The following is a 27,425-nucleotide window of genomic DNA, read 5'->3' as shown; positions in this document are numbered from 1 at the left end:
TCCAGTTTTACATACCCCGCCGAGGCCGTCTGCTGCGCAGAGGGATATAAATATAAAGACAGGCACGGTGGCGTCTGAACAGCATTCGACTGAGTGGCTCAGGGGCCACAGAGAGAGAGAGAGAGAGAGAAATAAAGAGAGAGAGAGAGAGAGAGAGGGAGAAAGAAAGAAAGAAAAAGAGAGGAGGAGCGAGCGAGAAAGAAAGAGAGAGAGAAAGAAAGATAAAGAAAGAGAGAGGAGAGAGAGTGAGAGAAAGAAAGAAAGAGGAGAGAGAGAGAGAGAGGGAAAGAAAGAGAAAGGAGAGAGAAAAAAAAAAGAAAGAAAGAAAGAAAGAAAGAAAGGAGAGAGAGTGAGAGAAAGAAAGAAAGAAAGAAAGAAAGAAAGAGGGAGAGAGAGAGAGAGAGAGAGAGACACAGAGAGAGAGAGAGAGCGAGAGGAGCCAAACGAGGCTGATAGTCAGCGCCGAACACTGAGAGAGATAGACACTGCCTAGACTGTCTGGCATTCTGCTACGTGCCCCAGAGATCCAGCAGGGACTTCACACATTGACTAACTCAGGCATCAACGAGGGACATGAGCTTAGGCACAAGCTCCTGTCATGATACAGATGAACAGGAGAGAGGAAAAGTGTGTGTGTCTGCGTGTGTGTGAGAGACACACACAAACACACACACCCATCACTGAGACCAGGATGTTACTGGGCTCTCTGCATGATGCCTGTCGCATTTCATACCGCTCAGAGACAACATGATCCGTCCGTCCCAGATGAGCGGTCTAAACAGAAGCAGCATTAACCCTCAGCGCTTGGATCACACCGGCCGCCAGACAGACAGTGGTAGCGTTTTTAGAGAAAGGAAGAACGAAAGCGAGACAAAGGAAGAAAGAAAGCGAGAGAAAGGAAGAAAGAAAGTGAGAGAAAGGAAGAAAGAAAGCGAGAGAAAGTGGGAAAGACCTAGAGGCTCCCTGGCACAGCTCCCTGTGTTCCACTGTGTTTAATTAGGGCTCATCTTATGGGATTTCAGGCAGCGTGTTTGTGTGTCTTAGCCAGGACAACATCCTGCAGATTAGTGGGATTGGTAACATCATACCCCCTGGCTGCGCATTACAGGTGAGCGCAGTGGGGGCCCTGACCACAACACAGGAGACAGTGCAGCACTCTCGCTTAGAGAGAGAGAGAGAGAGAGAGAGAGAGAGAGACATGGCCTGGAGATGTCTCTTGTCCTCTGTGAATCAGAGGGAGAGCGGAGACGGAGAGGGTGTGAAAGATCTGCTCCGCTGGATTCGCTTCTCCTTCGATCTCGGAGTGAAAAACTAGGGATCTGGAACTCACGCCACAATAGGCGTGACTACACATCACATATTCAGGGAGAAAAAACAACCACCCTCTGCGCCCTGAAAACGATGCCAAATCTGCCGGATAAAAGAGAGAGCTGACTGGCCCTGATGAGAAACAGGACTCTGCTCGATTTCCTTCGACGAGGTAATTAGATTAATCTCAACCGACCAACCACACTGTCCGAGCCACAGTTGTCAGCTTGAGTTGGACCTGATGAAAAGAAAAATGCATGTGTGTCTCCACTGAGAAGAAGAAGGAAAGAAAAAGAAAAGACAAATCGACAAATGATCCTGCCACAAAACATGCCAGAAAGTTCTCGACCCAATTAAAAATCCTTGCCATGCCCACTTGTCAGGCCAACCATGCGTCAGGTTCAGAAGTCTGTGCACGGGGGCCAAATCTGTGGCGATCCGTTCTGATCCGTGGCAAGGCTCCTAATCCGTCCGATGACAGGTCATTACGTGAGCGAGCAGTGCTGGCTCCGCGGCGGTGATTTGCAACGGGAGACCCGGAGCAGCCTGACCCCTGGATGGACCCCGCTGGGCGAGCTAATACTCGATGCCGGAGGAGGGATGCCACGGGAAATTAGCTGTTCGGCGCTAACACAACCTCCGTTGCGGAATGAAGGCACCACCACGCCGAGACGATTTGGTTGTTGCCTGCTGGTGAGCAGTTCAAGGGTGAACAAGAGAGTGAACTCCAATTAGAAGTCCATAGAATTACCGTAAAGTGACCTGTGGTGAAGTGTGTATGTGTGTGTACAGAGGAATGTGTATATGAACTACTACAGTGTGCGTACGTGCATTGGGCCAATGTGTATGGGTTGGAGATATAAACCACTGGATTAGCAGCATGTTGATTAGCAGGGCCCGAGGCGGCCGCCCACTCAGGCCCACTCAGGGCCATTAGAGGGTGGCGAGGTGGTGATGGGGGAGCTGCAGGCTGCTGCCTTTTCTCACAGATATTCAGTGACACTCAGTGGCACAGACTGGTGCGAGACAGCTGGGCAGCATTACAGCAGGCAGCAGCTGGAGTGAGTCTGGCCCAGAGACTACCAGCTCCACTGCCACTGCCACTGCCACTGCCACTGAAGAGGTCTGGGAGCATCATGTATCTGCCAGTGCAAGACACACAGACACAGTCCATAGCACATCCAGTGGAGCAGCATGACTGCTTAACAGGCTGATGGAGAGGAGTGTGTGTTATGAGAGCAGGACAAGGTCTTAATACTCTCCCCTGAGGTACACACACACACACCAGGTTGGACAGTGAGTGATATCCTTTGAAACACTGCATGTGAAACACTTCCCACTTTGAGACCATTTGTTTTTGGGGACATGGGATACTTGACTAAATAGGTTTTGAAATGCGGTGTGACGGGGCGAGGGAGAGGGCCGCTGCAGGACGCTGGGCCACCAGGAGTAGCAGCAGGGTTTGACTGAGGAGGGGAAGAGTGCCACTGCAGGCCGCTGGGCCACCAGGAGTAGCAGCAGGGTTTGACTGAGGAGGGGAAGAGGGCCACTGCAGGCCGCTGGGCCACCAGGAGTAGCAGCAGGGTTTGACTGAGGAGGGGAAGAGGGCCACTGCAGGCCGCTGGGCCACCAGGAGTAGCAGCAGGATTTGACTGAGGAGGGGAAGGCAGAGGTCAGCAGCAGGGTATCACTCCCTGTGACTGTGTGGTTAGCATCTGTCAGCGGGAAAACAAAAGATCACTTCCAGAAGAGCGCTCTCTCTCTCTCTCTCTCTCTCCCTCCCTCCCTCTCCCCCACACACACACACACACACACACACACACACACACACACACACACACACACACACGTGGGTGGGCTCTGGACACTGGCGTTTACAGTGGGAGGCTGAGCAACAGGAGATGGCTATCAGCTCAGACCTGAGTGACTGACGGAGAGGGAGACACTGCGAGTGTGTGTGTGTGTGTGTGTGTGTGTGTGTGTGTGTGTGGTGACTTTGAATGATTGATGCTGAGTCTGTCCCCGAGCTGCTACAAAACAACCAGTCTTAACAGGGTCTCTGACTGGGAGAAGATAACAGAGGATCACACCTCTCATTACATATAGACAGAGATATATGTCTTTACACAGGATGTTTGGGGAACGATGGAAGGCGGGAGAGAGAAAGAGAAAAAGGGAGAGAGCAAAGTTGAAAGTGAAGAAGAAAAGAGAGAGAAAGAGACACAAAAGGATAAAGAGGATTGTGTACAGAAAAAAAAAAGAGTAGCACATACGTATCTCTCTTAAGACGCAATAAGCAAAAGACAAGGGCTACGTAGATGGGGGAGAGAGAATGACAGACAGACAGACACAGACAGACAGACAGAGGTGAAATAAGGTGTATAGCAGATAGCAGCCATATAAACAAATCTTGAGACAGACAATCTTGAGCCAGACAATCTTGAGTCAGTGAGGGTAGCAGAGGGCACAACAGGTGGAGAGGATCAGGTCGTGGGCTACCACTCACCGGCTGGTGACAGTAAAGCAGAGTTTGCATGTGGTGTACAGCAGTGCTGCAGACTGCTCCAGGAAAGCGGCCATCTTGGGACTCTCATCCACGGGGCCCTGGACATACAGGAAGCAGCCTTGGAGTTTATCCATCAGGCCCATGTTAACCACGTAGCTGAAAGAGACAAGAGAGAGACAGAGAGACACACAAAACATAGAGAGAAACAGACAAAGGTTCATTCATTAAAGCATGGAATGGACAACCTGGATGGAAAGAAATCTACAAAATCACAGTAAGGCGGTCTTAGGAAATCAAATATTTTACGAAAGAATGAAATAAATAAGGAAAATTCAATCATTACAAACAAACCCTAGTGTTCAGCAAAGGGCTCAAGAACCAGGGGCGTCATTTGAGGGAAAGACACACATAAGATGACTTCAGTGAAATCTGTGATATAGATTGACTTGACACTTGAGCTAGTGTTTTAGAAGAGGAAAGGGCCCTGCCTGCTGTTTCACGGATTTCACTAAATTAACTGTTTGCCATTCAAAGGCTACTGATGCCCTTTAATGCTGTAATGAGTGCCTGGATTCCCATGATAGATTTCCTCCGACGAGCTGAAAAAGCAACAGTGCATTGCTATTCCATCCATCTCCAAGAGAGTTGGTGAAAAAGAGGCCATTTTGCAAGTTACTCCTAATTTCCAGGAAATGAAATGAACAGGAACACCTTCTCAATGTTTGCAATGACTAGTGTTACACATTTCAAAAGTTAACAATGAGCAGATGACATCCTGGTGTGCCTCCTGGCCAGACTGGTCCTGTAGGTTCCCGGTGACATCAGACACTGACGCTAGACTGCGTAGTCATGAATGACTGACCCGAATCGGCCCAATAATCTCAAGGTCCGAACTACTGATAGCAAGCCTTCCTTCACTGTATTCGCTTTCCCTCCAGACAAATACTGTGCCTCTGCCTAATGTAATGTGGTGTCATGATAGAGTAAGCATCCAACCAAATGAAATGCAAATGTAGAGATTGTCAGGAGATAGCGCTGGTAATTGATAATATTCAAAAGACTAATTGGATTACTGCGATTACCATTGCACATGCATTTAACAGTGAGAGACACTGAGAGGGAGAAGAGAAGAAGTTACATCAACCATGTCTCGTCTTCCCTCTCCGCTGCCAGAAAAAAAGAAAAAAAAAGTGACAAAGGCCCTCACTGTAAGCAGACGCTCCATCGTTTACATGGCCCTCGCAGCTGAAATCGGATCAGTCGCCCACAAGGCTGCTGTTCGGGGTTATTACGCCGATATCTCTAATTTGTCTTTGCAAATGACAGCTCTCATGCTGCACATCTCCCCTCCCCTCTCGGCTACAAATCACCGGTAATTATGCCATTACAGGCCCCTGGCTGTGGCAGGCCGTGCCAGCGAGGGCGGGGGTGGGAGGGGCGGAGGAGCATGAGGGGAGGGAGAGAAGGTTGGAGGGGTGGGGGTGGGTCCTGCCCCCTTTCCCAGAGCTATCCAAGAGCTCAGGTATGAACCCACGCCCAAAGGAATACAGCAGGTAGGTTAAACCCAGTCAATCAGAAAACCTCCCAGAGAGACTCGGGGGGGGGGGGGGGGGGGTGTGGGTGGGTTGTCGGTTGGTGGACACACACACACACACACACACACACACACACACACACACACACACACACACACACACACACACACACACCATTCAGCCTTGTCATCATTTTGATTCTTCTCAGGCATGCTCTTCTTTCGCTGTCTGTCTGTCCCTCTCTCTTCTTTTCGTACCTCTTTGTTGGGGTTGTCACTCAAACAAGGCTCTCCCAATGCAGGTAATTACAGCTTAGCTCTGTACAACCCACCTACCCTCCTCACAACCTCCACCCCCCAACAGGTCAGTCGTCACTTGAACCGAGGCCCCTTGTCAGAGCGTCACCCTTCTTGCTTGCCGGCTTGGAGGCTCTGCTGGAGCTGAAAAACAGCTTTTGCACACATCATTGTGCAGCCTTTTTAGGGTCTCAGTGGCTGGCCCCAGACACAGAGCTGTTCTGTCACGTCTGCGTCGGCTGTGGGTGGCACCGTGGGAGCGTGGACTTTTCAGGGGCTGCTGCTGCTGGGAAGATTTTTCTTTTTCTTTTTTCTTTTTCAAACTGTACCTGGTTCAGGTAACTGCCAGTTTAGGGTATTCAAAAAAAGATCAAGATCAAGGAGTTTTTTTCTTGTAGTTCATGATCGGTGGCCAACATACTCGGAAAAAAATAAGAATGACTCTCTCCTTCATAAATTAAACTAGTGTTTAAAGAGAATCCCACTTCCTCATCCTTACTCAACCTTTCCAAACAATCCCCTGTAAACAATACAGTCATGTGAAACAGTTGGGGGAAAAATAACTTTTTTTTTTTAAGGAGGGAGGGAGGGACAGGATCTGCTGACAACCCTAGTCTCCCTCTCCAGAGACCATGGGACAAGGTCTATCTACACAGACAAATAAGTCCCTGTAGTCCTAACAGGGTTGTCATGTTCAGTGTATAACACAACTGGGAAAAAGGCTAAATCTCACATCAATGGCCATCATATGACCCCCCATCCCCCACAACATGCACTCTGTCTGTGCACTCTGTCTGTGACCTAAAAGTCTTTTTCCGGAGGAACCAAAATATCTTTGTTAGTGACACACACTTACATCTTCACAAACTGACGCAGGCAAAAATCACAGGGGGAGGAAGGGCATAGGAGATAGATGGGACAACTGGCCACGGCCACAGGAGCAAACCAGTGCGATCTGACTGCTGATTCCTGAGCGCGAGCCAAGCTCATCCCCCGCCGAGTGGAGCGCGCCGGGCCTCGGCAGCTGCTCCGCGCAGATGAGCGAGGGCGATGACTCATGGAAGCGGAGCGAGAAAAATGGTGGGAAGCCGGAGCTCTTCCTGGACTCCGGGGGCATCTGCCTTTCCTCAGAGCCGGAGCCCACACTCCCCGCTCTGCCGCCTCCGCTCCCGAGCTCCCGGTTCAAGGGGGGAGCGACGGCAAGCGTTCCAGGGCCTGGGGATGTTTTTCTGGCAGCCATTCACGTATCTGAGGCCTAGAGACGCGATGGAGGGAAGCTTAAAAAAAAAAGAACAAAAAAATAAACCTTACGTCTCTGCCTCCGAGTTTTGATCCATTATGTGCGAAAGAAAGTTCCAGCTCTTATTGCCGCTGTGAGAAGAACCCGTGCCCATGTAGTGCAGCCATACAGCCGAGGAATCAGACGAGGTGCGCATCTGACACGATGGAGCTGGTTCTGTCTGGGTGAGAATGAGCAGAGTTCTGGACGCCCTTCACGACCTCCACCTCCAGCCATAAGGATGTGCACACCAGGCAGCCTGCTGGACTCGCTGCATCTGGGAGCCTTCCTTGCTCTCTCTCTCTTTCTCTCTCCCGAAAGAAACCTTTCCAACTCTCTCATATCTAGCCCAGATGATATACTGGAGTAAAATAACCTCTTTCCTTTCCGGTGACAAGGCAAAACTAATCAACAGAGAAACAGTATTTACTGCTCTGGCAGGGCGTAAGGCAGTGGGTCTGCGTCCGTCGGCAACGGTCTTCTGAGGACACCGCAGGGTTAGCTTAAACAAGAGACACATGAAGGTCAGACACGGCCATGATAGCAACGAGGATGCTGGGGAGTTTCTGTGATGTGGTGGGGTCAAATCAGGGTAACGCTACACCAAGGAACAGCCGCTTAACAATTTGTCTGCTTCTTCTCCTCATCTTTTTCTGGCTCAGCGAGTTAGGAGCGCTCAGACATCTCTTCGTGGTCGTGCCAATGACTGTACAGTGAACAGGGCATCTGCAAAGATGCTGGTGACAGGTCAGATTAGCAGGTTCCCTTTACGTGTTGAAGTCACCTGATGCTGCAAATAGCAATTAAGTGGAAAAATGCAGAGTGAAATGCACAAGTGAAGTTGAGCGCTTGCTCCACCGCTTTCCAGACTACTACAGGAGACTGGGCTCAGTGCGAGGCCAAAATGGGAAGCACATGAGAAAAAACGGTTAGTGAGAAGAAGAGAACCGAGAGGGGAAGAGAGGAGAGAGAGAGAGAAAGTCAAAGACATCCACATACCTAATGAGGTCTTGTGTGCGTGTGGTGAAGCTGTCAGCGGGTGATGGCTTGCTCTTGCTGTCGGGGGAGGTGATGCGTGGGCTCTCTCCGCCGCGACCCGACTCCGACTCGGCCGAGCGCAGGCAGCTCAGCACAGAAGCGGTGGTATGCAGCAGGGCCGTGGTCAGACCATCAAACACCTGCTTATTGACACTTCGCCCAAAGATGGACTTATCCTCCTCTGGCACGTAGAGCTGAGGGGGCAAAGGAATAGAGAGCAATGTTTACAAGTGTGATAAGATTTACAGGCAGACAGAAAGTTTAAAAAAGTTAGGATACAGAAGAAAACTGCAGAAAATTTCCAATGAAAGACATAGAGAGACAGACAAAGACAGAGAGAGAGACAGATAGATAGATAGATAGATAGATAGAGATAGAGAGAGAGAGAGAGAGATAGATAGATAGATAGATAGAGATATATATATATAGAGAGAGAGAGGGCGAGACAAAGAGAAAGACTGATAAGTGTGTTTATTTAGGAAGTTGAGCCTCAAGGACTGCAGAGACGAGATTGGTGGAGGAGTTAAGGCTCAGTCAGGACCTGGCAACCTCATCCCCCAGACGTGTTTGCTCTTAACGTTGTCTTTCAGTAAAGCTGGCCTCCCTCCCTTAGACTGCCCCGTCCCAACACGCCCTTGGAATCTCCATATCATATAACATCATGGGAACGGACTCAATCTTATACCCAGGCATAATTACTCCATGAACCACGAAAAAAGACCTAACAAGATCAAGACATTTTGGTCAACATTTTAATTCAACATTTCCCACTCAACTCTACCTCCAACTCCCTTCATGAGATATTAAAGGAAATTGGGGGACATGATCTATGACTACTGGCTGTACCATCATTGCCATAAAATACTCTCTTGCATTGGAACCCTGTGGAAACCTAGAAAAACCCCTTCCTGCAGATGCTCACTGTGCCCTCCCATGGCCTTTCATTGGATTTACGGTACAAAATCCTGTCTAAGCACATTTGCTAAACTTTAAGCCCCGGGGTAAAACCAACTTTAGACAATTCAATGGCATGTGCTAAATCCTGAGATGAACTTGGCCCCAAGCGAGCATAAACACAGCCTGAGCTAAACTACACCATCTTATTCTCCGCTGGCCTCTCCGCTTTGGGTCCTTTCTCTCCAACTGGCCATCTCAGCTTCAGCTTGCCCATGTTTTCAGTGGCAGAATCCCCCTTAGCAGGCTCTGTCCTTGCAATGATGGATGGTGGCCGCCAGCTCGAACTACAGTGGCTTTGAATGTCTCGTGTGAATCCTTCACATAAGCCTAGGCGGCGGTCATGTAAACCTCAGTTTGCATTTTTAAAGGGTGTCCAATTAAGAGTTAGGCGTGTGAACAAGGTAACACAGCCCGGTTTTCGGGTGGCGTGTGGATATATGGCCATTAGTCTTCCTCTGAGGGGGAACCCTGATCCACGGCACTGACATGAACAACGGGAGAAGTGTCACTTTATTATTCATTAAGGCTTCCATAAGTTGGTGGTTACGGTAAAGGATGCCTGCATTTACTGGGACCGTGCGAAAGACTGGTATTTGAGAAGTCTCTGAAGCTTTGCCTGAAAAGGAGCCGGACCCCAGCACTCTCTTCAAGAGTGTGAGATCAGGGATGGAGGGGAGGGGAGGGGATCAGGAGATTCAGGTTTGTCACCTGCAGTGAAAACCCAGTCATTTGAATTGCCTATCCTCAATGATTGTCTGTGTGTGTGTGTGTGTGTGTGTGTGTGTGTGTGTGTGGGCAGGTAGAGGTGAGGTTTTGTTTTTCAAGGAAGCACCACAGCAGCCACAGAAAAAGTCTTTGAGGAGAATAAATAACTACATAAGACTCATAAGACTGCACATTCCAGCATGTCAAATCATGGACATATAGGGTTCTGGGGGGGCTGGCCCCATCTCAGGTAGTAAAAATGCACACAGAAGCGTAAAGGCGTCAGCTCCAGGACGGATGGGAAGAGAGGAGGGGAGGGGGGGGAGGCCAGGCAGAGGTAGCTCCAGCTACATTCTCCACAAATCTAATTACAGAGGGAGGTATGGAAGGACGCCAGTATTGCCCACCCCCAAACACCCCCCCCACCCCCCCACACACACACATATACACACACACTTTCAATACCTTCTGTTTAACTTATAACCGGCTTCCTTTTACCTTAACAGTATCCATAAATTTAGTTTATTTGTCTAAGTTTTGTCACTTGGATCATCATAGACAAGCTAACAATGACACTCTTGTAATGAGAAGTGTGCATGGGGATTAAAGATAGCAAGCCTTTGAGCAGAGTTCCTCTTGAGCTGGCTAGCTGACATGACACGCGTCTGCATAGATCCTTGGATATGTAAACCAAAGCCTGTAGACTGAACTCCACTCACTCATTTCCCTCTGTCTACCTCTAACACACACACACACACACACACACACACACACACACACACACACACACACACACACACACACCTACCCACTCCCTCCTTCACTATGCCCTCAGGAAATATGACTGCTTTGGATTGGAACTCGGGACAGAGCAACGGAGTCCCAGTGGAGCTTGTATGTTTGCTGATGCTGATCGCGGTCTGTTGTGCATTTGACTTACATGCAAACACACATTCTCTCTCTCCCTCTCTCCCTCTCTCCCTCTCTCACACACACACACACACACACACACACACACACACACACACACACACTGAAGCAAGCACCCGCACGCACACTCACACACACACACACACAGTCTCAGGAGTGTATGTCTGTGCCTCATCCGACTCTGCCCAGTGCTGCGTGTGAGTGCTGGGCGGCTGTTGTGTTTACAGTGAGAGGGGAAGTGCTGAGGGACGTGGTGATGTAGGCCTGATGGAGCTCTGATGTGGGTCTGACCTACACACAGCACTGTGGCCTGGCCTCTGTCTGTCGCACTGCACCGCCACAGGACTGTCTACACGGCTGGGAATGGGAATGTGCCTCTGTCTGTGTGTGTATGTGTATGCGTATGTGTGTGTGTGCGTGCTTCCTTCTTTCCATTAGTCTCTATGTGTGTGTGTGTGTGTGTGTGTGTGTGTGTGTGTGTGTGTGTATATGCGTGTTTGTATGCGTGTGTGTGTGTGTGTGTGTGTGTGTGTGTGTGTGCGTGCTTGCTTCCTTCTTTCTATCAGTCTCTATGTGTGTGTGTTTGTTTCATTCTGTCAGTTTCTTTTTCTGCCTGCCTGTCTGTATGTATCTCTGTGTGTGTGTGTGTTCAGTCACATCTCAACAATTACAATAGCCAATCATAGCATTAAACAGGTCTCCAGGAGAGAAATGAGTCTTCAGACAATACACATATCAATATTAATAGATTATGGCTAATAAAAGACGGAAAAGGCTGTGCAAGTGTTTGCGTAGGATGACGATCAATTCTGTTACTATGAGAGTGTGTACACATTGTTGGAGAGGCACACATAATAAATAATATGAATTGTGAAATGTCTGTTGTGAAATGATGAAACAGTGTTTACATTCTATGGACTTGAGTTTACAACTTTAACAACAGTGTACATTCTGTATAAACTTGTCGAAGTGTATAAAACATTGTTCCACTTTCAAGAGCCTTGCATCAGAGCTTTGGATCACTGTGAGATGGTTTTCAAATCTTAACTTTTTCAACTGTTTTGTGATACATTATTGATTGTCAAAAACACTATCGATTTAAATCGATGTGAATCCTGCAAGCACTTTTCTTTTTTTTTATTGATAAAGGCAAATTTGACTTCCTTTGCTCAGATTGCACAAAATGTAGTGCTATGATGTTGGATGTTACAGGGACTGTGAGAAATGCAAATGTGGATCCCACTGTTGCGATTGCATAAAAAAAGTTAACCTTTATGCATATAGTGGTATGTTCTTTACACTATGACCGTTTTCCAACCAATTAGATCATAAATACAAAAATAAATAGCCAAACATCACTTGCTTACAGTATCGCAATATATTGAATCGTAACCTCTGTATCACGAATCACGATACATATTGTATCGCCAGATTCTTACCAATACACAACCCTATTTCATACATACAGTTACACAGTAAGTCTTTACTTTATGATACTTCTGTTTACTTGATATCTGACAGCTGCAGTCATAAGATTAATTTAATTTGAATTACTAATAGTACAAACACTTTACTTTTGGAAACTGTAAAATCCTTTTTAGAGAACTCCTCCTCACTATGTCAAACATCAAAAGTTCTTTGAAGTGCAGGCAATCAGGTCAGTGTGTTCTTTTTTTCTTTTAGGGTGCGTCATTCGTAATGAGTGTGGCTTGCGGTCTCAGGAGAGGAGGACCTACCGATAGCTGATGCAGCAGCAGGTCCATGAGGAGCGTGATCTTGTTACTGTAGAGGACATAGGTGCAGTTGGTGTAGCAGCGCGAGCAGGCCAGGTAGTATGTGTGGGCAGCAGCACAAAGGGATCTGGGCATAGAGAGAGAGAGAGAGAGAGAGAGAGAGAGAGAGAGAGAAAGAAGATGGAGAGAGAAAAGGAGAACGAAAGAAGAAGAAAGAGGGTTAGACTGATTCGATCAAAGCTGGGAAGTGCTCCGAAGGGCTCTCAGGCTGTGTGATCGTCGTCGACGCCTTCACATAGACTCTCTCTCTCCTGTGCTGTGCTGTAATGGAAGCATCAAGGGAGTGTGAAACTCAATAACAGTCGCGCTTTCCACAAAACCAGGTGCGCCCGCAGAAAACACTTTTGCTGTCGGAGGTGTGAACAAGACGGACCGAACAGATTACACAACAGAGGGGTGTGCGGAGTGTGTGAAATCTGTCCATCACTGTGGACATTCTCTGGGCCTTAACGCCCCATTCCACAATATCCTCCCACTGGACTGTCCCACTAACAACTGCCTAACTAGGGTGTGTGTGTGTGTGTGTGTGTGTGTGTCTGCGATGGGAGGGGGTGATGTCTACACCCAGGGTCTGGCTAACTATATTCCTACTCTTCAGAGATAAGGCCCCTTCCCCAGAGTCGCCTGTCAGTGCCTGTAGGGGCTGAGAGACAGAGACAGAGAGAGACAGAGAGAGAGCGAGAAGGAGAGAGTGGGCCAGCCTCCCAGTCCTGCAGCCTCTGCAGTATGTCTGCTTTACCCCAGTCTGAGCGAGGAGATTAATGCAACAGATAACTGACCAATCACTCCACTCCGAGACTGCCTTTCTCTTTTCCCTCCCCTTGCCGCCTCCTTCTACTCCCACACCCCCACCAACTGCCACCACCACTACCCCCCACCCCCAACTCCCTTCTTTCATCAGTTAATATTTTCTGACAACTGTATATTTTAACCCAAAGCAGAGTGGCGCACACTATCTGCTTGCTGCAAGAATGGAATCCCACTTTCCTATTGGAAAGTAGGCCATGTTTATACCCAACCGTAAACATTTTGATATCTACCGCAACCTTCACCATCTGCTACGGATTTTCAGCCAAACCTTATTGGCATCCGCAGGAAAAATAGTCAAGGGGCCTTTGCAGTCTGTCGATACCCCCCCCACCCACCCAGCACCAGCACCACCACCCCCGACAAAAAGAAACACAGCAGTTGCCGCTGGCAGACAGATCAAAAAGATAGTCGTGCTATGGTGCTAAGACCAGTGCTAAGACACGGAGAGAGAGGACTGAGTGTGGGGGGAGGGGAGGGGAGCGCAGCAATGCCATGACAGCTCTCAGGAATCGGGACCCTGAATCTTCCGCCGGGGTCCACTTCAGCTAGCTAACAGCTCCCGACACTTTTTTGCGAAGGAATTGCCTATGACAGCAGCGTTTGTCCACAACTGCAGTGGCATTCTGAAGCCCCTCTGAACCCGAGCGATGAACATTGAGCCAAATTTAAGGATGGTGGCAACACTCCTTCGCTTTCCCTTAAAAAAAAAAAAAAAAAAAAGAGAGGCTGTCATCGAACACCCTTCATGCGATCCACGTGGGACTCTAGCGCCCTAACGGTGCGGCGACGCGCTCTTTTGGGTTCCGTGCCGTGGCACCTCCGAGGGCCGGGTGCTGAAACGCAGCGGTGTGAAGGGGAATGGTCAGGGTCGAGCTGATAGAGATAGTGCCTGCCTTGTTCAGGCAGGGCTGGGGTAACACGAGACACCACCACCCCCGCCAAACTGTGTGCTCTGGGCAGCAGACCAGCACGGAGCCTGACTGACTTTCTGAAGGGGGGGTGGGGGTGAGAATGAGATGAAAAAAAGCCCACACTTTTTACTTAGAGTTAAAAGTAAAAGTCAGCTTTTATGCTTGATAAGTGGAGAGGAAGGTAATCTCAGATCCTCTTTTTTTTTTTGTGCTGGAGTAAAACCCATAATTAAAGCACACCGCCATGCCTTGTCCACAATGTCGTCAGTGGTGTTTCTCCTCACATTAACATTTTCTCTCATCTTTTCTCTCTTCATCCCCCTCCAGTCTTCCTCCACTCTACCTCCACTCTTTCCAAGGGTGGCTTTCCCACCAGGCAGTGAGGGTTATCCCAGGTGAAGATTCTACCTTGAGACGTCACGGAATTCCAGGTATCTCCATTGTTCCTAGAGCTGTAAGGAGTGCTGGTATCAGGTGTCGCTGTGAGCTAGAATGACAGGCTTCGGTTCAACCCCCCCCAACACAACACCCCCCACCCCAATTCGGCCTCTTGGCCTCCCCTACTTTTTTTGCAAGAGGGTTATTTTTTTTGGAAACCAAAACATGACTGGAGCCACAGTGGCATAAAAGAAAAGAAAATAATCAACTAGAGAGGCTCTTGAAAAATAGAGGAATGACAGAAAAGGTGTCAGCTACCACCCCCCCCTCCCCTCCACACACACACACACACACACACACACACACACACACACACACACACACACACACACACACACACACACACACACACACACACACACAGACACAGACACAGACACAGACACACACACACACACACACACACTCACACACACACACACACACACACACAGTTCCTTTGTAAGTGAAGAAAACTAATAAAAAAATGAGGTATGAATTTGTTGAATGGATTTGTGACATTTTTCTGCCGTCTGGTCTCTTTAAAAAAAACTAGGGGGGGAATGTGGGGGTAGATATGGGGTTGGGGGGAGGGGTGAGGGGCAGGGGTGGTGGTGTCGGACCAGCCCCCAGGTGGCACGCCCAGTTAAACACCAGATTAAAGAGCACACGGCTAATTTCTTTACCCTAATCTTATTAAGGGAAAAACAGCTGTCGACTGCTCCAACCTCGACACCACCCATTGAGCTCATACAAACCACCACAATGCAGAATCTGGGAAAAGTTACACACAAATACCACAATGTGATACTGTTTGCGTGTTGGATTAAAAATTCCCAAGGAAAAAAAAACAACAACAACAGGAATTCCTTCCAATATCCTTGACTTGACTGGATTTCTGGACCTCGCTTTGAATCGCAACACACACAATTTTTTTTTGTCCTTTTCAAACTCCATTCACAAATAGCCAATAACCTTTCAGCGCCTGTAATGTTTTGTTTTCTTGAGTAGCAGAGCTGAACAGGCTTCAGTGCCTCCTCTGCCTCTGTCTTTCACGCTCTTACAAGCGTACAAGTGGCCCTGGCTGGTCTGCACAGCTTTCTAGCTGCCTCTCCGCTAATTGAGCTTGATTAGCATGACACACTATACCTATTCGCTTCACGGAATCAGTCTCCCTTAACCTTCACCGAACCCCCCCCCCCCCACACACACACACACACACACACACACACAGCCATGCACGTACGCACACACACATAACCCCTCAACCCCTCCTGCCCGTTCCTTCTTGATGACAGGATGCGTCAAAGATTTTGAGGAGCAATTTGGTAAAGTGCCACTGTTGCCCGGCTCCGGTTACGTGCCCATGACCCATACGCGGCAGACAGCGTGGGTCGGCCAACCCAGCGGTCAGCATTCCTGCACCTGTCTGTGGGAACCCCAGATTTCCATTACCCACGCCACACAGCAGCGGACTCAGGAGCGGGTCCGGCCCTAATCCGGCTTGGATCTGGGGGGGTCAGGAGGTGGAGGAAGAGGATGATGAAGAGGAGGGGGAGGGGAGGGCGCACGTGACATTGAGACCGCGCTCCTCGGGCTCGTCGCCACCGCGGGCCGTCTTGTGCCCGCCCTGGGCCACCAGCCGGCCAGACTGAGCCTCCAGCATGGCAAACAACAGGCGCATTGTTAATCTGGCCATAATGAAGCCTTATCTTGTAGACGCAGGATTAAGTTCCCGAGGTAGCCTATGCCGATGGACAGTATAGAGAGAGAGGGGAGGAGAAGGGGGTACAGGAGAGGGGGAGAGAGACAGAAAGAGAAACACAGAGAAGTAGAGAGACAGATAGAAGGGGAAAGAGGGGGAGAGAAAATGAGAGACAGAGAGAGAGAGAAAGAAAGAAGAAAAGAGAGAGGGTAAAGAGAGAATGGAGAGAGAAGGAGAGAACAATGAGTCGGAAACAGAAGAGAGAAGAGATCAACAGAACAAGAGAGCCAGAGTAGGAGAAACAAAAGAGAGAGGGAGTGAGGGAAAGAAAGAAAATGGAAAAAGAGCCAAGAGACACTAAGAAAGAAATAAGAAAGAAAACCCTAGAGAACAGAGCAAGAGAGAGAGAGAGAGAGAGAGAGAGATAGAGAGAGAGAAACAGTGATTGAGAGAGAGAATGAAAGAGAGGTAGAAAGACAAAAGAATGGAGAGATGCAGATAATAAGTGCTGTAATCTCCTCACCTACCCTAACCGGCTTAACCTCAGGCTGCCGCGACAGACCAGCCCCCTTGATTAAAGACACACACACACACACACACACACACACACACACACACACACACACACACACACACACACACACACTAGTGCTAAGGTATGCTGCATGGCCAGCACTTCCACCACACACACACACACCCACCCTTGACCACACCTTAGCAAATCCTCAATGAACAGCCAGCCGAGGCGAGGCAGTGGTGCAGCCTGGGTGGCCCACGGACTCAGGGGAAGTGTGTGTGAAGGAGAGGCGGGGGTGGGGTGGGGTGAGGGAGAGGGTCACTCCACTGACCCCTGCATCCAAATGAAAACCCTTTAACCCATTATGAAATCCATAGGGTATCCCTAGGGTGGACACACAGATGGCGCAGACAGGGGACAACACCGGGACACCAGGGTAGGACCTCCTCAATTATGCCCACAGTCTGGCCTGACTGAGGCGTCTTAACTGTGTGTTCAAATGATTAGTCGTGATGAAAACAAATGAGGCTGGGGACGTTTTGAGAGGGGAAAGGGGGGATGGGCGGGGGCACCTCACAACCAGACCGTCCTCGGAGAGACTTGTCAAGGCTGTGGGCGGACGGCTAATCAAGACAGCTTAGGACGTGTCGGGGCGTAGATGCGACGGTAACGTGACAAGTGTAGCAGCGTGCGTGCACATATCCTCCTTATGTGCTCTCTGTCGTCGGGCCTGGGTTATCTACCAGGATACGGCCGAGGCTTGACCCGGGGCTCAGATTCCCCCATCCCATCCCCAGGCCCCCACTCTCCCCCGCCCCAAAATCTTCAACTTAATCTCTCCCTGTCCTATGGGCGCAGTCAAGCGTGACATATGTGAAACATGGCAGAAGTTGAGGCAGCAACTACCCTGTCTGGCTTGAATACCTGGCTTAGGACTAGACGTAAAGGAAGAGAGAGAGCGAGACAGAGCGCGCACGAGAGAAAGAGAGAGAGAGAGAGAGAGAGAGAGAAAGAAAGAAAGAAAGAAAGAAAGAGAGAGAGAGACAGAGAGAGGGAGAGGAGGAGAAATGAAAACACATGAAACCTCTACAGGGGAAAGAGAAAGAATCCAAAGCCAAAATAAAAGGTGAGGAGCAGATCCGTCCCTCGTGCTGTCAAACAATCCTCTCTTTCACTGCCATCCAAATGACATTTAATTTGATTCTGGTGTTGATCTTTCCGATACCCTGAATGCTTCCAAGATATCCATTGGGCCTGTTGTTCTGCACAGACTGGGCATAAGCTGGGATGCATGTCTGAGAGCCGACACACACACACACACACACACACACACACACACACACAAACACGGACAAACAACCCCACAACACACTATAATGGCATCCTGAAATGAAACCACTTGGAGAGGCTGGCTGGACGCTTTCACAGGGTAAAGACACAGTCATCGTGTAACACAGAGGTTAGGTGCCACGCTCTCCCAGGTTTCAGCTTTTCCAACCCCTGCACAGTGGAAACCTTATGGCTGAGGAGGTATAGGGTGCCTTGTGAGACGTTCTCTTCGCCAACACCATACTAAGCCCACACTATCAGACCAAGTCCTTCAGCTCTGCTTAAAGCTGCAGGTTATACTGCTGTCAATCTCTTCCTCCGCCATCTCATGTCATACCTCTCTTCTCTACAAATGTTTCTCTTCTCTTCGCGGACTTAGGCAGGAGAGACTTCCCCATGAATGTGTTTATGTACAGACCTCCAGTAAGTTTAAGTGAGACTGCATGGGTTAATGTCTAGTGTAGCTCAGGGGCACATTTCGTGAGAGTCCAGCGCACCACCATCACCCCCACACCCCCCCTCAACCCGACTCTTCCTCCATGCAAATGAGTGCCTCTGCCCGACTGGCCCCAGACATCCGACCCCCATTTCCTGCGACGCTCCAGAATTGACTCCTGGCCCCCCCGAGTATGCCGGGGGATGGTGGGTAGAAGAGAGGCACAGTGGGATATTAACGTTGCTTGGATGGTGGAGTTCTCATTAATGCAATGGTAACATGCCGGAAGCCCGCTCCCATGAGGGTAGTATTACAGCGCAACGCACATCTCGCAATCAGCCACTCCGCTCATCTCTGTCCAGGGTTGGGATCTTCTTCTTCTTCTTTTTGCTATCTATTTATTTTGGTAAATCGCTCCGCTTATCTAAAAGGGAGGCGATCGATGCCGCAGCATTACAGTAAACAGATAAACTTGCTCGCTCACTCTTGGGTGAGGCGTCTGAGAGCCCCAACCCCCAGACTCAGGCCCATTATGTCCGGCGGTCTAGGGCGATGAGCGATGAGGACAGAAGCGGAGGATGATGTGGTGGTTTGCTCAGAGATGCTGTGCTGTGCATCTTGTCTGTGAAGAGGATTGTGCATGACGCTGCCCGAGTTAACCTTCTCCACACCAAACCCCGACTGTGGCAGGTTCTCTGTATGAAGTGATTTCTGCTCATATATTGGGTTTGTGGACTGAAAGTGAGTAAGGTTAAGAGGATTGTTTCAGAATGAACCACCCCTGCCCTTATTATCTCTTTTTTTCAGCACCATACATAAATAATAATAAAAAAAAACTAGTAGTACTAATAGCTGATAATGTTTGTTTATTTACATCTTGACATATCTGATGACCAAGCATGCCAACCACCTTTTTTCCCCTTTTTCTCTCATCTTCCCATTCTCACTTTCTTCCTTTCAGCCTGTGATAAAAAAAAAGCCCATTTAACCGGCCCTGGTGGTAGCAGCATATCCCTCGGCTCTTAGCGCTGGGTCCCTGAGGAGCAGCCCGGGCCACGACCACGAGACGCCACACCAGGGATGTTTGGGTTTTTACGGCCTCTTGGCGCACCAGTCAAGGGGGGGGGGAGGGGTAGGAACCCTTCTTGCACCGTGCTAGATTGATGTGCAGCTGAAAGGGTTATCACAGGTTCAGCAGCGAGCCCCAAAGCCACCTGGGAACACTGGTCACAGTGGTGCAGTGGCAACGCGAAGAGCTCAACGGCAATGATAAGACAGACTGCGTGTGAGAGAGAGAAAGAGAGAGTGTGTGTGTGTGTGTGTGTGTGTGTGTGTGTGTGTGAGCAACAGAGGATATGAACGCGTGTGCACACACGCACAAGCGAGCGAGAGGAGAGAGACCCAGGCTGAGTGAAAACAGAGGCCAGGGCCCTCTTCGCCTCGAGATGGCCTTCCTGCTCTAATCTCCAACCCGCTGCACCTACAGGAACCAGGGGTGCCGAGAAAACAGTTCGGCTAGACGTGGACTGGCCATTCTCCGCTGTCATCACACCACATACCCCCCCCTGCCTCATACAACTCACAGATTGACCTAAGCAGCCACAAATGTTGGTCAGTAAGGCACAAATGCAAGACTGTACTTAAAAATGTAAATCTGCATGAAAAAACTGATTTCCTATGCAAAGAAGTTTAAAACTCATAAAACGGCTACTAGTATTGAAATATTTCTAAACATTTCTGTGATTGTGAATAGCAAGTAAAAGATGGACATTTCCAGAAGACAACACATTTCTTCAGTATTTCAAGCTAGATTATTGTTTTTATTTCCATCTTTTGTAACTAACAGGGAAAAGGGCAGAAGCAAATGGTAGGGCAGTACTTAGACTTTAATTTGCCTTTCGAGCAATCCTACAAGCAGTTCTCTCAGAAAGCTTTCTTGGCCTTCCAGACCTCAACTTAACTTCCAGCATTCCTGTTAACTGCCAGCTCCTAATTACATTACAAACTGAGGAAACGGCTACCTGAAAACACTTTGATATCTTCTTATAGCCTTCGCCTGTTTTGTGGGCGTCAACTATTTTATTTGTCAGAGTGCTAGGCAGCTGCTTAGAGGATGGTTGCTGATGGTTGCCATGGTTGCTGATTGTTGGGACAAGGTTTAATTAGCTTGTTGGGACAAGGTTTGAGGAGTCACCTGCATCACCTGGCCCTCCCTAACGATGATTGTGAACAAGCCATAGTAAAACTATGGCTTGTTCACAATTAGCTTGTTGGGACAAGGTTTGAGGAGTCACCTGCATCACCTGGCCCTCCCTAACGATGATTGTGAACAAGCCATAGTAAAACTATGGCTTGTTCACAATTAGCTTGTTGGGACAAGGTTTGAGGAGTCACCTGCATCACCTGGCCCTCCCTAACGATGATTGTGAACAAGCCATAGTTTTTTACAAGCTAATTAAGGTCTGAGACCTTGGGAAAAGTTGTCGGAGAGCTGAAATCTCTTGGGGTGCCCAAACTTCTGCATGGAACTCCTTTCTTTTTATCACTTTGAAATTGAACAAAAACAAACATAATATACTAATCTTGCTTCAAATGTTGAAAAGAATATTTTATTTTTAACTTTATGCCTATTCACAGTAACAGGAATGTTTCCTTGGAAACCTCTGCATGCCACTGTACTCCAAGCAAAGCTGTTAATTACTTTTGAATTTCTTGTCATACTCTTTTTCCATTCACTATTTTAAAATAACAACACCTTGTTATCCTGGGTTTCTCACTCTTTCACCCCCCCTCAAATCACTGAAACTTTTGGAGAAACACACTTTTCAACAAGTTGGGGCAAGGGTGGTAGTTCAGTCATGAAAGGAGGGAACTGCAAGGCCATTCTTTTATCATTACCGCAGGACCACTTCAGCTTTTGATTGGACAAGGAGAAGGAGACAATGACAGAAGTGCCTCGGAGAGCTTTAAGCTGTGTGTTCAGCATGCGAGCATGTCAAGTGGCTCCCTGCTGCAAAACACACACGGGAGGAAGAAAACACTCTGCACTGACCAGTCATGGCATGCACACACAAGGCTAATTCTGCCCTTTCCGAGCATTGAAAAAATGAAAAGACTTAAAAAAAAAAAAGAGACAGAGGGGAAAAAAAACCAAACAACCTCAAACTAGTTCATAAAAAGCCATTACGACACAAAAGTCAGCTTCACATTTTCTGGAATTAATGACGGAACGACAGAGTGAGTTAGAGAAAAAGGGAGAGAGAGAGAGAGAGAGAGAGAGAGAGAGAGAGAGAGTTAGCAAGTGACAGAGAGGGGAGGAGGAAAAAAAACAAAAATCAATAAACACTAGATGGCCTGAAAAGCATTATAAATATAAGTAGTGTTTCTCCATTAATGGAGATTCGGAAAACCGAGAATGCTAATGAGAAGGGGAGAGAGGCCATTCCAGTCCATTAGGGACCTTTTACCAGCGAAAATAACCGTCTCGCCGAGGTTATCCACTGGGCAGCCGCGCTTATGCCACAGCCACTCTTCAAAAAACGCCACGCTTTGCGAGTGATGGATGATGCAAATGTGCTTTTTGTGTATCAGGAATTAAAAAAAATAAGGCAAATAAAAGAGGACAAAGTAGGATCGCTTAAATGTAACGCCCCCCATTTCTCATTGCTGCAGAGCCCATTCTTATTCATTATACATTCGTACTGTATTTATTGCAGATGAGGGCATAGGCAGTAAACAGAAATGACGGAGGAGTTGTGTTTAAGTCACTTCTTCTAACTGCACTGCGTGTGTGGGGGGGGGGGGGAAACTCATCATGGCCACGGCAGAGGCAGAATCTCAATGTCAGAGGAGACGGGTAATGGGGGAGGGTTCTGGTGGAGGTGGGGGTGGGGGTGTGGAGGGGGTTGCTGTAGGGAGTCTGGAAAATCTGGACTGCGATGACACACAAGCCGAAAATGTAGCAGGCCACCCTTGTAGGTCTGGTGCCCTCTAGGCCTCTTGTCTTTTCCTGTGTGGAGACGTTTGGCTAACAGGGTGGACGTCCCTAGACGGGAACATGGAAGGCAGCCGCTGTTTGCATAAGCTTCCTTTGATAGCCGGAGAGCAGCCCACCGTGACTAATCCACAAACAATATTAACCTGGAGAGAAAAAAAATGAAGGGCAGGCTGACGGAGTTGAGGTTTGGAGGCCGGAGTAGATCAGTTTGGATCTACCCAAACGTACCCTCACCCAACCGCAGAGACACTGGGCCACATGAAATATGCATTTAACCGTAGTCCACCAAAAACAGATTTACACCAGATGCAGCATTGAACAACTACAAGTTCGTAAGATTTCAAAAGACAGAAGAATTTTAAAATGTCAATTCATGAGAGAGAGAGAAAAAAAAAAAAAAAAAACCCAGAGGTATAAGAACAAATGTAGTAGATGATGAGCGTAAATATAAGACAGAGGGAAACACAAACCGAGGGCAAGAGGTAGAGAGGAAGTAAAACAGAATGTGAGAGAGAGAGAGAGCGAGAGTGAGCGAGCTTTGACTGAAAGCGTATTGTGAGGCTGGGCGAGTGTAAGGTGAGATTGCAGGCTTTATTGGATTTGAGTGGCTGGTACTCACTTGAGTGGAATGCGTGGGACTGCAGCCGGAGTGGAGGTGGCGGTGACTACCTGCAGAATCTGTTCCAGGGCAGAGAGTCCCCCTCCCACCTGAAACGCTACTTGATCTGCATTGTTCTGAAAAGAGCAAGGGAGAGACAGAGAGAGAGAGAGAGAGAGAGAGAGAGAGAGAGAGAGAGAGAGAGAGAGAGAGAGGGAGAGAGAGAGAGGGAGAGAGAGAGAGGGAGAGGGAGAGAAAGAGTTAGGAATACATAGTCAAACAGAACAGGCTATCACATTGCCTCTATAGAGGAGGGATCTTCTCATTCTCCCAACCTCCAAAGGGGAGCCCAAGCTGAAATCTGAAACAAAGTGATCCCCTACGAATTCCTGTTAAATCTCAAAAGTGCATAACCCTACACCCAACCCTCACCCACCTCCCCCTTACCAGCCAAACCCCAACACAGGACAACAAATATGGAGATCTGCACACAAAGCAGGGTGGTCTGGCCTGACAAACAAGGGCTCAGGGAATACAGGGATCCAGAAATGGAAACAGAAAAGCTGTTTGAAAAAGGAGGAGTGCGAAAAAAAACGAAAAAAAACAGTGTGCGCACACAGATGAGCAAGGGAGGAGGCCTTTGGAATTACTCATACACTTGGCATGGTTTATTTCACAGTTAATGTTCAACCGATCCCGTAAAGGGTCAACCAAACGGCGCTCGGTGAGTCGTAAGGAGATGCTGTTGTGCGCTCGACGCATGAGGAACTCGATATGGCCATTTAACTGTCTGGGGGCTTCACAAACCAAAACTGTTTACAGACTGGACGTTTTTACTTGCACCATAAAATTCCCCTCCGAAGTTCAAAGTTGGGCTCTTTAAGTGAGCCATACTTTTAGAGGCTTGAGATGTGCCCCGGAGTCAAGAGCACTGGCCTTTGCTTTGAGCAGAGGAAGGAAATGTCTCAGTGTTTGGCAAAGGGTTCTCCTCCCCCTCTGCCCCCCCAACCCACCCTTCCTCGCCACGGCAACAAACCACGTAAATCAACAGCTCTGACCCCAACAGTGCTGGCAGTGAACCCTCTCCGTACCTGGGCTCTGGGGGAGGATGGGGGCTAACAGAGAAAAAAGAAGAAAGAGGAGTTGGAGGAGGAGGAGGAGGAGGAGGAGGAGGAGGAGAGGGTGCAGAAGAAAGAAAACACTCCTATGAGACCAGTAACAGTCAGTAATCTGACGGATTATTACAGATGAAAATAACGCCATGTGCCAAAATGGAATACTGGATTGTAAAATGAAATGGTGATGTTATTGGTTGTCATTAAACTTCTGTATTGGGCAGTGACTTATAGTGGAAGTTATTTTCTCTAACTTTATACGCTTTGACAACTGAGGGGTTCTCTTAGCAGGTCTGTCAGTGTACACTAAATCCCACGTGTGACTAGTCTTAAAGTACACGGCGAAGAGTTTGGCTAACTTTGGCTAAAAAGTAAAGAGGAAGCCATCAGAGCAACGGCCTCGACCTCAGGAGTAAAAGCAGTGAACCCTCTCTTATGAGGCATGTTAGACCTGGACCTCACTAGAGGGTAAAGGAGAGGATGAGAGAGGGATGGAAGGAAGAGAGGAGAGAAGGAGAAGGAAGGAAAGAGGGTGTTGATGGAGCTGATGGTTCACAAAGATGCGGGCTGGAAAAGAAAAGCACAGACCTCAATGGCGGGACACCCCCCCACACACACCTAATGAGGTCAGGCTCCGCTCTGCTATGTGACTGCTTTAAACGGCAAGCACTTCAGCCTGTGTTTTGTTTCAAACAGAGTGAAGTGGGAGTTTTGTATGCGTGTGTGTGTGCGTGTGTGTGTGTGAGTGTGTGCCTGCATACGTGTTGTGTGTGTTATACAGGGCCGAGGACAAGTCTAAACGCATCTGACCATGGAACAGAGGAAGCGCCTCACAAAATTACACATAAGCTCCTCTCCTGTCAATCACGAGAGCCGTCAAAGCCAAGCTCTGACGGATCCGGTGGCAGGAGAGGCTTGAGAACTGGCGGGGGTTAAGAGATTGGAACATGCACGTTTGTCAGCTAAACCAAAGGGGATGTGTGTGATGCACAAAGCGGGAGGATTAGCGGCGAGCTCCTCGGACGGCTCCATCACGCACTGCCTGGCAAGGACTCCCACAGAGAGAGGGTCAAAAGGATCCTGAACTCTCAATCTGTGATCATTATGGTTCTGGAAACTTAGAAGTGCTTTTCCACCTCTTAGTCCTGCTATCAGCAAGCTCTGCTCAAAGCCCTCAGGGGTGTGTGGAAAAAGCCACCCAAAATGGCCTTTTTTTTAAAGGAGGACTTTAACTTGTGGGGAGCTGATTCCATGGGGGCATGACTCTTCATAAGATAAAGGATAAATCCACTGGCCTTGCTGACAGATCCCTATGAAGAGCCAACAACTTTAAAGCTGCATACATGGTCCAATGACAGGGGTGAAGCATTTGAGGGAGAACTACTACTATATTTTCAAACTTTACAAAAAGATAATGCTGCCTTACCAGGGTTCATTTGTCAGCTCTGCAGGAGTTTATTGCAATGTGGCTGAGGGAGATGGAAGAGGAGGAGACTGAAGGCTTTGAAACAAAAAATCACAAGAGGGAGGGCTTGATTCAGCCATTTATTTCGACAAGAAAGCCTTATGCTGAGGCGCCCGAGAGATAATGCTTTTGGATTCAGTCACTAATGAAGTGTTAACTTCCGCTGCAAGCGCCCTCTGCCTCTCAGCAAATGACACTAAAAGGTCCATGTGTCTGTCGGAGGTGGAGTGAACGCCATTAACACAGGGAGGGAACCTGGGCAGATTATACACCCCCGCTGTTTCTTACTCCCAAAGCTCCTGCTGGACAAATGGCATTTTTACGCATCCCAAAGGCCGCGCTGTGTTATTGAGGTTTGTCAAGCTCAGATACAGTAATGGGCCCTCCCTGTTGTGGTTGACAGCAACCATTACTTAGGAGAACAAAAAAAAAAAAAGAAATAAGGGAACAATGAAGAGATCGTGTGGCAAGCAAATTAGAGCATTATACACCTTTTAAGCTGAACAGCTTAATTTCATGGTATATTTAATATTGCTCATACCCTGACATTTCTGAGTAAGCAATGCAGAGAAACGCAAAGAGTACGAAAGTATTTCATAAACGAGACCCCAGTGGAGGACTGAATCTAGGACAGCTCTGGCTACAGAACGTCAGGGGTTGATCTCACAGGGATCTACAACAATACGCCACTCCCCCTTCATGTCTATTGTTACCAAATGTTGCCTTCCCATTACAGCCAACAGGCTCAACCTAGCCCCCAATCTCTCTCCCACTCGCTCTCCTTCGCTAAACTTGGCAGTCACAACATCTGGGTTTGATAGACCCTTTTCAGCAAGCCACATCACAGAGGGCAAGACGAAAGCGTGTTTGTTTGCGGCTCGCGTGACAGGGACTCTACACACACACGGACAGAAACAAGGTGTTAACAAGCCGTTTCTGACCAAACAAAACAAGGACACGGAACAGGAGGAACGTCTCCCTCACAGCTTTCAGTACCCAGCGCCTGGATCCCAAGGGGCCGGGAGACTTCAAGTTAAACAAACACACGCAACGGGCACTGTCAGCAAAGACCTCGACAATAAGCGTCTAACAAATTTTCCTATGCCACTACACTAGAGGAATGGCACAATCCAAATCAAACTTAATTCAGCTTTATAAGTTTAGAGCAACCGCACATAGCATGCAGCAACACAGTAGCTGGTCCCAACAAACTAAGCCAAGGCACTACACTGAGCCCTCACATCTGAATCCAAGTAAGTCTTTGGTCACCGTGTTGTGCTATGACATGAAATACTCCGTCCGGATTAAGATATGAGAGAATATCGTGCTGCACATCATAAACACAAGCAGGTCCGACTGACGGAAAGATATGACTAATCCTTGGGCTCTGCAGGGAGGAGAAGAAATACCTCCTCTGCCCTGACGCTCCTCACTCCCCACGCCAAACACGCTAGTGACAGGCTAACAGGATGAGAGAGAAGAGAGGCCCTTTTATTCAAGAAGAAAGAGAGGGGGGGGAGAGATACAAAAAAGATGTCTTGCCACAAAGACAGAACAGAGACAAGAGGGCAATTGGCGGAGGTCAGTGTTGCTGGAAGAGAACGAGGGGATGACAGACGAAACATGAATTATAAAGTACCGCGCCTGTTCTTCATCATTACGTCTCAGCAGCTATAATTAGCATCGCGGCTAATCAGAAGGCAAGACAGCTTCAGTTAACAACGGACACGACAGAGGCACGGGCTGGAGTAAGTGGAAGGGGGACCGCCTGACTCAAC

General features: G+C 48.4%; 1 protein-coding gene across 5 annotated transcripts in view; it reads right to left on the bottom strand.

The window, feature by feature from the left end:
- scaper (S-phase cyclin A-associated protein in the ER) overlaps positions 1-27,425 on the bottom strand; it is a 104,773-nt gene that overhangs the window by 15,867 nt on the left and 61,481 nt on the right. For all 5 annotated transcript variants that reach the window (XM_031564456.2, XM_031564457.2, XM_031564459.2 and 2 more), the window contains 4 exons: positions 23,089-23,204; positions 12,291-12,414; positions 7,924-8,156; positions 3,815-3,970 (listed from right to left, as the gene is read on the bottom strand). In XM_031564456.2, the coding sequence (XP_031420316.1) occupies positions 3,815-3,970; positions 7,924-8,156; positions 12,291-12,414; positions 23,089-23,204 (629 nt within the window). The remainder of the gene's footprint in view (positions 1-3,814; positions 3,971-7,923; positions 8,157-12,290; positions 12,415-23,088; positions 23,205-27,425) is intronic.

The sequence above is a fragment of the Clupea harengus genome, chromosome 3 (genome assembly GCF_900700415.2).
Source record: "Clupea harengus chromosome 3, Ch_v2.0.2, whole genome shotgun sequence".
NCBI lineage: Eukaryota > Metazoa > Chordata > Actinopteri > Clupeiformes > Clupeidae > Clupea > Clupea harengus.
The sequence above is the reverse complement of the archived record's forward strand: the minus strand, read 5'-3'. Positions and strand labels throughout refer to the sequence as shown.